We start from the raw sequence: 13,119 nt of genomic DNA, 5'->3' as shown, positions 1-13,119 counted from the left end.
GGTATTCCGTAAATAAAATTGTCATAATGGAATGGTAAATATCGCTTAAACAAGTAATGTTACTGTAAAACCAAATCAGGAAAATGTAATAATATAACAATAGTAAGAATACGTGAATCAGTCAAGAGTTCATTTGTTAAAATTCATATGACAAAATTTAAAAGGCTAATTTTATTATAAAAGTAATTTATTAATGATCATTTTTGCTGCTGTAGCTGGATATTTCCAGTTTTCTGTTGACTGTATAAAGAGAACTGGACTGAACGAGTGTGATGTCACCCATAAAAAATGACTGTACTACCAGCTCCAGTGAAATGAAGCCAATTGAGTCGCCATTTTTTCCACAATACAAACGTCGCCATTTTGGAACCAGACAACAGTGATTGGTCCAAGTCGGTTTGAGTCAACGTTTCTATGGCAACTACTGTCTCCAATCAGGAGTAAACTTGTTTCGAAGTCCATATCCCTTCTACTCAAAGTGGACTCACATATAATTGGTCAGTTTATAACTTGAATAATTTGCAATAAAGGACCATGCGGGGGGGAGGGATTCCTCAATCCAGTTCTCTTTTACAGTCAATGAGTTTTCCTCAAATAAAAAGGATTTAGACATTTTTACAACAATGGCAATGTCACTGTAAGGTGTGATAGTGTCACAAAAGTGTGATTGGAAAGTGAATGGAAATGTACTTAACAGAGAAACTGCAAAATTCTCTGTGAAGAAAATAAAGTGTAATGCTGCAATACTTTATTTGATCTCAAATCAAGAACAGATTTCGCCCAAAATTAAAATGGATCACAATGTACTCTTAAATTTGTTAAATTAATCCTCCATTTCTTTTTTAATGTGTTAAAATATGAACTTCCACCTAAAGTGCTTTAGTCCATGAATAATCTTTGGGTGAAAATACAAACCTAAAAAACTATTGATGTTTTTGCCTTTCTACCCATGCTGACATTTTCCCACTCAGGTTAAAGTCTTAATAGATCCAGTAAACTCCCACAACTTACCAGTAATGTAACAATCTTGAGCGTCACCCCCTGCATGCTGCTGTCGATTCGGTTCTCCCTCAGGCTACCATTCAAACCTCGGATGGAGTCCCATGTGGCCAACTAATGAAGAGAAAGAAAAACGAGGATGAGGCTTGAAATATGTTGCCATTTATTTTGATAAATCTGTTTATTTGGACACTGATAGATCAATCAAAGCCATCATTTATTCTGTGCATAAAGTGTTAATAAACATTCAGCTGTAACGTTATTTTTAATCTAATAATCTTTGACTCATTAATTGATATAATTAGAAGAACGTAGCTGGTGTTAATTTATCAAGAAATGCTTAAATGTTATTGGTTCATGTAAAAATATAAGCTTAAATTTGAAATATATAAAATATTTTAAGTAGTGGTGTCATGTGAATAATTTTTGGTACAATTAATTAATCCTGACATGTAAATCACAATGATTTTTAACCCTTTATTTCCTGTGAAAAGCCATATTTTTTTGGTATTTTATTTAAATTGTTGACATTGTGGTTCAGTAAAGGGTTAAAAATAATAGCTAATATGGCTGCAACATTGTATATGTTTTATGTCTTGTGTGGATGCAATACAATAACAAACATTACATAAGAAAAGATTGGATGATGACATTTTCCTTTAAGGTTTACAGAATGAATTTAGAAGCGTTATAACTTTAACTAGCTCAAACTAGAATTGCAATTGCAATTTTTTATTACATTTTTCATGTTTAATTTGAATACAGCCATGACCGATAAAGAACAAACACAAACAAGTCACCAATAACTTTTTAAATAGATGAAAAAAAAACTGATAAAGAAAGCAGCAACGAGGGCATTCACACATGAACAAGATAGAAGAACATGAATAAGGAAGAAACAACACTAAAAGAAAAACTTAGATAAATATATAGCATTATCAGCAACAATGCAAGTGTGTATGCTGTAAGCTGAATGTAGCTGCTAAATTTGCTAGAGCTGATAGCTGAAAATGCTGAAGCAAAAAAAGCTTGCTAAAATATTAACTAAATGCCAATTTAGCAAAAAAAATGGAAAAATGTCTAATTTTGCCAAAACTGCTAGCATGACGCTAACATATGAGCTAAACTCAAAATTTGCCAAAACAACTTGAAAATGTAAATGTTTCCCCAAACAGCTAGCATAATGCTAACATATTAGCTAAAATCCAAATGTCCCTGAAGAACACGAAAAAATTACATTTTTCCCAAAACAGCTAGCATAATGCTAAAATATTAGCTAACAACTCCAACTGTGCCTAAAGATCTTAAAAAAAACTAATTTGTGCCAAAACATTTTGGCAACTATTTTTGCTACAATATTAGCTAAACTCCAAATTAGCCTGAAAAAACTAGAACATTTCCAAATTTAGCCTAAAACAGCCAAATAACCCTAAAAAATCCGGTAGTTGCTGAAGATTTTAAAGTTTGAATGGTGTCTTTAACTGAAAGTATTTTTATAATTTCAGTTTTTGAACAATTTCTTATTCATTCCTTGTGGGGAATAATTTGCTTAATATTCCAAAAACTATAAAGTTTGTAGATACCAAAAGTATAGGCAGTAATGTCCTGAACAAGCTGAACTTTTTTATACCAAGATTTCTGAAATTGAAGTTTGATTGAGTTTGTATGTGTCAAAACATATACGTAAAGGAGAATCACTATCGTGTGAATGCTCAAAAATACCTGATATAAAAAAATATATTTTTTTATTGAGAAAAACAACATCAGCAATTTGAAGAATTAACCTCTATGTCTCATTTAAGTAAATATATATCATCAAAGAAAGTGAAACAAGCCTCCAATCCACCTGTTTGAGTGGTAAACACTCGTCTCCTCTGAAGGATGTGAGTCATAAATTATCTCACTTGTTTACTTAAAGACTGAGTACACATGTCGCCTTTAGGAAGATCAATGTTAATGCTCGGTGTGCGGCGCTCTATGCATTATAACACAGTAAAACATAAACTGTATTGATATTTGATTAAAGTAAGGCACAAAACCAAACATTAAAACCAGTTTTGCTGTTGGAAATTGGACTGTTTGGATTTTGTGGATCTGTAGTTAAGTTTTTTTATGTTCTATAGGTAAAACCAGTGTTATAGTGCACCATTATGTAAAAGTGCACGTTTAATTTTCCAAGCAGGTGATGAGGCAACACGTCAGTCCACATTGCCTGCCTCACAGGGGGCTATTTTCTCCATGACCAGCTTTGTCCTCTGTGAAAAACACTGAGCACTCTGCTAAACACACTTAAGAAGGAGACTTCTACTTCATAGGGCGATGCACACCGGCGTGCCACTGGGAAGGTCACTAATGATAAACAGAGAAAAGCTACATGGCCTGTATTCAAGTGAGAAACACATGAACAATTTAAATGAAGCACACTCAGAGCAGGGACTCGGCCATCTTTAATTAATGTGATATCTTTTAGATTTAAAAAAATGAAGCCGTGAAAGACCACTGACTAATTTTATTGTTCCATAATCTAAATGCAATTTAACAGTGTGCACACTGAATAAAAATATTCATTATTTGTGGAAACATGCAGAGATTTGTATTCCAAAGCACAAACAAAAAATGTTTTTCTGATATACAAGTGTTTTATGGGTAAAAAAAAAAACTCTAGCAACAACAGTAATGGGGCTTAATGAACACCAATTATTGTCCATAAACAGTAAAACGCACAAGAGTCAAGCTCGAGTCATAGTTCTGCTGCAGTAACATATTTTTCAAGATTTTAGTAAAAATATAACTAAAAAAAAAAAAAAAAAACACAGCCCATTTCAATACAATGGGATACAACATGGGTGCAGCAATGGTATTGCAATTGATCAAAATATTAAGCTTTTTAAATTTACATTGACTGTGTTTATTGGGTATTGCTGTTAGTTTCTTTGTCTAAACTGAAATGAACATCTTTTTTCAATACACATATGCACAAAACTTTATCTAAATTATAGAAATGTTGAAAAAAAAAACCACACAATTTTGCAATTAAAGTTTTTAATAAATAATAATTTTGCGAATAAATACAAACCAACTCAAGCGATAAGTCATTCAAAAAGACGGCAACAATACTTTGATTTACAGCAGATTTATCATCATCTATCAAAGGAGACGTCAGCATTTTATTCAAGACATGGAGCGGCGAGCTTAGCGGGAGCGGCTACGAATAAGGAGATTTTGGGAAATCGTGGATCCAACAATTCCGCATGATACACTCATCTTTTGATGAGCTGTGTGATGCTGTGGGACCTCTTGTGGAAGCGTGGAATCCGGTTGTTGGTCACATGACTCAATTAAGTTAAAAAACAATGTTTCCATTGCTTCCCATTTTTTCAATAAAAGTTATTTTGAAGTTACAAGTTATTTTCGAGTTATTTTTGTTATTGTAAATCCAATTTGTGCAATTACATAGTCAATGGAAACGCTGCTTGTGTTTGATGATATTTGACATAAAGCAGGTCTATAGGGGTTACCTCCCTTTTTTATTGATTAGGTTTGGATGTCCAATTTTCTGTCAGCCAAAACATATAAATCTTTTTCTTTTTTTATATAAATTATTAGGCACAAACTAAACTAAATTCTGTCATGATGAAGGATAAAAAATGAGCATTCACTTACCAACCATTTCTTATGAAATACTAGTGACTTTTTCAGGCAAAAAAACAAAAACAAAATGCTCCCCCTTACTTAAATGTAAGAGTTTAAATTAAATTTAAAGAATTTATGTTTCTAACACCATCTTGTTACACTATATATGGATATAATTTTATGGAGCAGTTCTATCATAAATGGATCATTTATATAGAATGAATTCACTACGATTGCACACTTATTGTAAAAACAAACTCCGTATGTGAAAGTCTCAGAGAATGTTAGGCCTTCACTGAAGCCTTTGCAGGCCCTGATTGTACGCCATTGACTGACAATGTAAAAAGTGATTTTCACAAGTTTATAAACGGGAATTTGAAATAAATTTTGAAATATAAATTTATATTAGTTTGAACTGTGCACATATTAATACAAATTGAACCCTTTTTTAGTATTATTCTCTTTATATAATAATTTAATGAGAGCTTAATTCTTAAAATAATAATGAATCTAGAAAAAATTAAAATAAAAAAAAAGATCAATCTTGATCAGTTTGCTACAAGAGGACAATTGTATCAAAGTTATTTTGGCATCCCTGCAGTGAGTTATGATAAAATCAGCTAAGTCTAATAACATATTTCTTTGTTGTCTTAAAATTACTTGTAAGACCTGACAACTTCTTGATTTTCATGAAATTAGATGAATTTTTAACCCTGGCACGTGTCTACAAAAACCACTCGAGTTGCGTATTGTGATTGCAAAACTTTATTGAGACGATTGATAACAAACAAATGCTGGGTCAGCACTTTTCTTGAATGAAATTTGCCATTTGAGGCAGAAGACCATTTCACTGCAGAGAGCATAGAAAAGAGGAACCAAGTGTTGGATTGCACCAAAAAGTCAATTTCCTCAAGGAAATTGTCTTTGCAAACTTCAAACTCTCACCAATACATCAAGAAAAAAAGTGATGCAGCCCAGAAAACTACTGTTTTTTTTAATGTTGAATATTCAAATATTCACAAAAGACTAGAGTCACAAGTGCCCAAAGATATTATTTAAAATAGTAAATTGATTGATAGATTGATTGATCCAGAATAGATTAATCTATCTACTTATAAAGTTGAATGAAAAAGTGCAAATTATATGCATTTTTTTTCCTTATATGTATGAATTTGTAGATTTTTGCTAAACTTCTTCGTGTTGGAGCGCTTTAAAAATAACATGAAAGTCGTAGAACAAAACTAACTTCAGTTAAAATCCACCAACTATCATAAAGTTCAGATAATTGCCCACAGATCTACAAGATAAAGTTGTGTAAAGGCACCGACTTAAAAAAATACAGAACAATTAATTTTTCTAAAACTTCACTCACTGGAAGAACAGTTTGTGTTCAGGTCTCAGCAGAAGGCAGTGTGGATTAATGTTTGTCACCCGCACAAGTGAGGAAAAGGTCCCTAGATTCCTTTGAGGCTCACTGCACGCAGCTGGAACTGTGTAGATTTAATGATTTGGTGGCATAGGGAAGAAAACACAAACAAAAGCAAAAAAAAAAAAAAAAACTTAAACTTTTTTGGAAGGTTATTTTTAAATTCAGCCACAATTCTACAATATGTGATAAAATTGCAAACTAGTTACGCCTGGAAATAAAATGATGTATACACATCCAAACTTAGATTGGTGCAGAATGTCTCATTAAGACCACCATAGCTGAATGGGGAGATGAAGGCGATTCTTTTTTTTTGGTGTATCATTCTTCTGGGGTGATTTTCCTTAACACAGATAAAAAGGGAAAATGCTTTTCTTAAAGGAGAGGAAGAACCTTTAGGGAACATTTTCAGTCGAGAGGTTGAGGTGTCATGTTAACAGCAACATGCTTTCAAACGACCACTTTCGATGAAAAGTCAGCACGTTTTGCGCTTCCACGTTGAGGAAATCCCACAGCAGGCGTTCACGTCCTGTGTCTGCGGTCAGGCCTCTGCGGCGCTGCAAATCCGTTTCGTTGGGTTCAAATTTTCGCCGCAGCTTATCCAGAGCGAATAAAGGGGGATTAGCATGAATGTATGTGAGTTTGGAGTTTTGCGAAGTCGGCGGCAGAGTCTGTGGCTGCAGCCAACCAGTATCTAATATGAGCCATCGGCTGTAGCTAGATCGCTCCCGCATCGCACCTGAACTGTAATGCTAACCTTGTGAGCCCGGGGTAAATCATGAAAAAAATTATAATTGCAGTTTGTGGCTGGCCAGAATTATATGACACAAAGTCTTTTATATATCGGAATAGAGCGGTGAAAGGAAAACCTGGAACAAAATTTGCGAGATTTCGCACATTCCAACTGCGAGTAGTTACGCAAATACAGGGCCGGCCCTCGGCTGCATGGCACCATCGGCGAAACAAGATTTTGTGTGTACGTAATTACTTGCTTTGCTTTTTTTTTTCATCCTTAAAGTTTTAAAAAAAATACTTGGAGATAACCCCCACCACCACCTAGCTTTGACAGTGACTGAGTCAGAAAAGGAGGGGCACAACACCAGATAAAATTATCGATTATGTCAAACTTTTGAGTTTTTTTATTCATGGTTTTAATTGTGACCATTTTTTTTTTACATTTTTACACAAAATAAGTTCTGTGTTAAACCGTTAAAAAAAAAAAAAAAATCATTGCAATTAGGCGCCCCCTCCAACAGATAGTGCCCAAGGTGGCTGCCTAGGTTGCCCTTGCCCGGGGCTGGCCCTGCGCTGGTATTGGGTAGTAACAGACCAATATGAACACTTAATGGTACTGTAAAAGCACGCTCGGAAGTAGCATCAGAGTCACTCCAAGATTTAAATTTCAGCATAAAAACCCAAATCTAAAGATTGTGCTCTTTTGTTTGGTTTTGCTTGATCTCTGTCATTTTTTTTTCTGGTCTACGTTCTGTTTTCAGGATTTGTGCGTCCCCCCTGTCTCACTTGTTTTCATTTGATAATCCTCCTCAGCTGTCTTCAGTTAACACAGTCATCCTCAGTATATTTAAGTGTCTGCTTTTCAGCTTTGCTTTGACAGATCATCTATTTTTTTTATTTGCTCTGGCTTATGTGTCTGTCATGACTTAAGTACATTTATGTATTAGAATTGTAGGTTTCTGGTATCAAGCTCAGTCTTATTCATGCTGACACCTAAAGCAGATTATTATTAGAAAACTTCCAGAATTCTACAACAAAGCTGAAACTTTTAATTTGAAAGGAACACTATCAGTGTTTGTCACATTCAGATACACACCGAATAAAGGAAAGCAACATCGTCCTGATTATTCTTTAAGGCTTCAGTTCAGATGAACAAAATACTTTCCGATATGCACTTTTTATGTTTGTATTGAAGAAAAATGTTTGAACGCCATCTGTTCTGCTATCCGTAATCAGCAGTATCCACGCGCTGAAGAAGCTGATCCTTTAAATTTAGCAACAAGACCAGACATCTGTTCTGATATACAACAGATAAGCCTGACACATTGCACATCTCTAACCTCTTCTAAAACAACCTAAGGCAGGATTCACTTGACAAAACCAAGTCAGACAGAGACACGGGGAAAAATAGGGAAATGGAAATGAATATAAAAGGAATTGAGAAACAAGATGGAGTAAATTTACTCTGTAAATTGGAGAGAAAAAGTTCCGGCAAACAGGATGTTTTTTTTTTCTTTTTTACATCTTAATTTCCTGTTTTCCATCATTCTTTCATTTACTTTGTCGGGTCACATTTTTTGCTTGTAAGATCAATGTTTTACCTTGATGCATTTAGATCAGTGCGGTGCACCAGCATGTCTCTCTTCTTTCCTTTCCATTTTTGAATCAAACACATTAAAAGAAGAGAGCGATATGTTGGACCGTTGCATTCAACCTTGGGTTTTTATAACAAGTGTGGCTGAGTCGAAAAATGAATACTTTGTGGAGCAAACTTCAAACTTTAAAATGATGTTTTTAGCTCCATGCTGTGATATCATTGCAAGAAAAGTCAGGTGTTGATGATGTGATTGCAAAGTAAAAAAATCTACCGCTGCAAGATTGGAAGCATTCTTTAAATGGAAAAAAGCAAAGAGAATTTAACAAAATAAAATTGTGGTGATGTTTTTCCAACTCGTTTTGATCTTTTGCAATATATGTAAGAAGTAAGAGGGACCAAGAGAAAAAAACAAACAAAAAAAAAAAAAATAAAATTTTTAGCGTCTATTGTTCCCAGTGATCTTTAAATTGTGATTATAAAGTTTTTTGCCAAAATAAAAAAGCATTTGTCGCTTTTTAAAAATATATTTTATGCACAACAGCAGTATGTCATTAGAAATTCATTCTTGGGTTGTGGGCGGGACTGTTGACACAGAGCAACCCCGCCCCGTCCTTGTTGCTTATAGCCCCAAGCTAACATTAGCGGAGCAAAAATAACAACGAGCAATTTTAGATCCATCCAGTCGTACAGTTTGAGGCAGAATCTCAATTCGCTGCAGCACGAGTGTTGAAAACTCATCAGGTCATGTTCAGTAGCTGTGTCATTAGTCTGAGCATTTTCAAGCATCCGGTTTTTTAATATGCAATTTGAATTAGAACCAGAAATACTGTTTAAATTCTAAAATTAAAACTGTATTCATTGTCTTTATTATATTGTATTTAATGTTATATAAGTCCTCTCAAACAAAACAAACAAAAAATGCTACATGAGCATTTTAAGAACACAAAAAAGAACATTTTCATTGGAGTACTTGTAAATACTTGTAAAATTGCAACTTAGATTGTCCGTTTTCACACAAACCACATCCTTTCTGTAATAAAATCACAATATACTTAAAACTACTGTAACTCTTCCATCAATTAACGCAATTCCAGCTGATTCTGAAGTTGTTATAAAAAAATTTACACATGTGCCATTATATAAAACTTTACATTTGTAAAGTGTTGCATGAAAGAGCAAAACTATATGTAAAGTTGCTTATCTCCCATTCAGAATTTACGTTGATCGTGTAAATGGTCAAAGAGTTACGTTAGGTCAAAGAGTGTGTGTTATGAAGGTGTTACTGGTAAATGGTGTATACTTGTATCTTCCGATCAGGAGTCGACCGCCCCAACTGGCTTACTGGCTACAGCTCCGGTGCTAAAGGGTTTAGATCTCCAAGTCAATTTTGAATTTGTTGTAAAACTAAATAACTTCCAATCAGACAAGTTTGGATGCCACACACAGTGGTGACTTGTTTTAGAAGTATAGTGATTTAAATCTATATTCCAGCTTTGATGTTGTCTGTCAAACAGGGACCTTATTGGTATGATCCAACCCTGAAGTTAATCATAGTCATCTAGTCTCACTACTGATAATGCACTCTATGGGATCACAGCACAGTGAAAGGGAACACACTCAGACACATCAAATGCCAACAAAAACAGTCAGTGGTCGGTTCTGATATGCTCTGTTGTTGTACAGCCACAGAAACACCATATTTCCCAGAGAGAACCAACATCCTGCCACTTGGTAATAAGGTGCGTCAGTGAAAATGGGTTATCATATACAACCGAAACTTATTAAACACATCTATAGCCCCCTCTGCCAAAGGCCTGGAAAGACTGGTTCCAATGTTTTTACGCTGTAAATTGCTTTTGTGGGCTTGAAGCCATTTGTTAATGTTATTTGTCAGTAGTTGATTGAGTAATTTCCTGGTCAATGGGTGGCTGGCATGCAGAAGCTGGTGCTTTAATTACTTTTAAAACCTGAATTTTGTTTTTACAGGTGGCTAGGTATCTTATGTGAAATGAGCATCTTGTTAATGCAAATTAATAAACACATTTTGTTTTGAAGAGCTTTAAACAAATAAGCTTTAGAGACATTTTAATTCAATTTTTTGCTTCACAAATTTGTGAGAAATAGGTAAAAAAGCATGAAAATGAAGGCTATCGAACTCTCTTTCGCTTTAGACTGAATTGCAGTATGGTCCATATGGTACCACTCACGGGAGCCACTACATCCATAATCATCAACATGAGCTATCAAGAAGGGTAATGAGGGCTAATAAGAAAATCCCACTATAACTTAATAGCAGATTTAAGCAAATGTCAGTCAGTTTAATTTCTCTTCAACACCAAAAGCCCGAGTGTGAGCCAAAATTGAAAGCTTTTCATGTTTTTGGAGTCTAGGCTTAGTCTATGTGATCAGTGAACTTTACATTGTCCCTGATGTTTGTTTGTCACTTCAAATAAGCACATTCAAGGTTAAATTAAATAAATGTGGCTAATAAAAAGTGATCAAAATACAGTAGTTTTTTTATGTTTGTCATTAAAAAATAATTTGGCCCAAAAAGCAATATTTAGATTCTCTTAAACAATTCATCTTCGTGATGTATCTGGTGTTAACGATGGAAAAATACATTCAAATCCATCTTTTGTTTAGTAATGTAATCCAACATAACGTCTACACATCATGTGAGAGCAGGTTTTGAAGGTAACAGTTTCACTAGAGATTCCTACACCTCCTCCAAAACATCCTTCTTCTCCTGCTCCGTGTGCCGAGGTGTTCCCAGGCAAACTGTCCGTGCACCTGTACTACAAGCTGTCTTGTCATCACAACAGATTGGTACAACAGTGGAAGAAGTGGAGATACTGTCCCAATCCTCCTGTTCATTTCCTGCTTCATTCTTCTCGTACTCGAGGAGAAGTTCCTAGACGATTAGTCATGTTCAACATCAAGAGGGTGGTTCAGCTTTTTTCTCCTCCAAGGACTAATAGCCTTAGGCTTCGGGGAGGGGTGTGTGTTCTTTTCTTATTTGTTACATGAAGATGTAAACACATTATTATTATTATTAGCAGTATTAAATGGAAATCACAGCTTAATAAAGCCAACAAAGACCCATCTGAAACAAAAGGTAAAAAAAAGAATCTAGCACTGACTTCCCTGATGTTCTCAGAAACTGATTATAACAGGTACTTATCTGTGTAGTCTGTATAAATGGAAGTTGTGTACTTTTCTCTGTATTTATGCCAGCAGTAGCCAAAACAGTACCCATATAGTTTCACTTTTACATTCTCTAAATAAGCTTTAATTGATTAACTTTTATTTTAGTCTTGCCTCTATGTTGTGTTTGGTTGTGAGGCAAACAATCCCCAACAAAGTTAGATTTTTGATGCCTCAAGCATTAACTAAACTGAGGTCACTCACTATCAGCAGTATAAACGAAGCTCTTACTACTAGGGATGTAAAAGATATTAGATAGAAAAATTGATCAGGCAGTGGGAGTAACAGCAGTATCCATTAGGGATGTGAAAAATAGATGCATATCGAAAATTGATCGAGCAACTATAGTATAGTTTGAAAACTACTGATAAGAACAATATTATGTTGGTTTAAAGGTATAAAATTTATCAAGACATGGCATGCATAGTTATTTGTAGCTTTTAAAGACCATATGAATAAGAAATATCAAGATTTGAGTGTTTTCGGTAAAAGAATCAGACTATCGTATCGCCAAAAAGTTAAATTCTTTATGTATCGATTCGTGAACCATGTATTGAGATGCGTATTGCATCGTGTGAGAGGGAAAGATACACAACCCTACAGCTAACATATGCTCCTATGGTACCTAAAATAATAGACTTATAAACATTTCCCAACTTTACCAAACACATTCAGTCATGGCAAGTTCTGACATCATTGGGTAAAAGACTGTTTCCATGGTCTGGTCAAAAAATGCTTTGTCTCTTGTGAATCCACGGCTCAGATATGGCTCGGTCTAAACTTTCTACCCAATTACAAATGGCTGGAGACCAAACTCTTAAAGGGCTACCTCTTTGTTCACCAGCTTCCTGAGGCATTGTGCCTGTCTGGTCAGAGAACCGAGCCTCATTGTTAAATGATCGGTTACCTTAGGAAACTCGGATCCAGAGTTAGAAATGTTTATTTTTAAGGTATTCAGCCTCCACTTCCATTAGAGATGATAGAAAACTGAGCTAAGGGAATTTTTTAAAATATTCTTTTGTCTATAGGCTTTGTCTAGGGATGTATTAGATCCACGGGGTAAAAAGTGCTGGTTGTGCACATCTTGCCTCATGAAGTTTTGCTTTGTCAACTCCTTAAGCTGCATTGTGCTTAGCATGTTGATATCTGTCATTTGTCTTTAGGGTCTTGCATGCTAGTCATGCTCTGACAAACCCTTCTCTCAGTCCATTAGCTTGGTTTCAACCCCCCAGTTAGGGAATTGTCACCATTTCATTTGTATTAATCTTTTCAAATAAGGAAAAAATACACAGTTAAAATCTAGAATTTAATCTAATGCATCTAAAGTCTTCAGGAACCAGAAATAGCTGTTTCTTTCAAATGTGTTTCCTTTTTTCTATCCATATATAAGGCTGTACTAGCAAATACTAGATATATGGCATTACCTGCAATAATGCTAGTATGAACGCTGTAAACTGAATGTGGCTACTGAAGATGATAGATGAAAATGCAGAAACTGATTGCTAAAAATGCTGAAGCGTAAAAC

At 34.8% G+C, this 13,119-nt stretch overlaps 1 protein-coding gene across 8 annotated transcripts in view; it reads right to left on the bottom strand.

Moving 5' to 3' along the window:
* Positions 1-13,119, bottom strand: part of grid1a (glutamate receptor, ionotropic, delta 1a) — a 395,293-nt gene that overhangs the window by 29,110 nt on the left and 353,064 nt on the right. For all 8 annotated transcript variants that reach the window (XM_036215433.1, XM_036215430.1, XM_036215429.1 and 5 more), the window contains one exon: positions 1,012-1,113. In XM_036215433.1, the coding sequence (XP_036071326.1) occupies positions 1,012-1,113 (102 nt within the window). The remainder of the gene's footprint in view (positions 1-1,011; positions 1,114-13,119) is intronic.

Source organism: Oryzias melastigma, linkage group LG15 (genome assembly GCF_002922805.2).
Source record: "Oryzias melastigma strain HK-1 linkage group LG15, ASM292280v2, whole genome shotgun sequence".
Lineage (NCBI taxonomy): Eukaryota > Metazoa > Chordata > Actinopteri > Beloniformes > Adrianichthyidae > Oryzias > Oryzias melastigma.
This window is presented reverse-complemented; position numbering and strand designations above follow the sequence as displayed.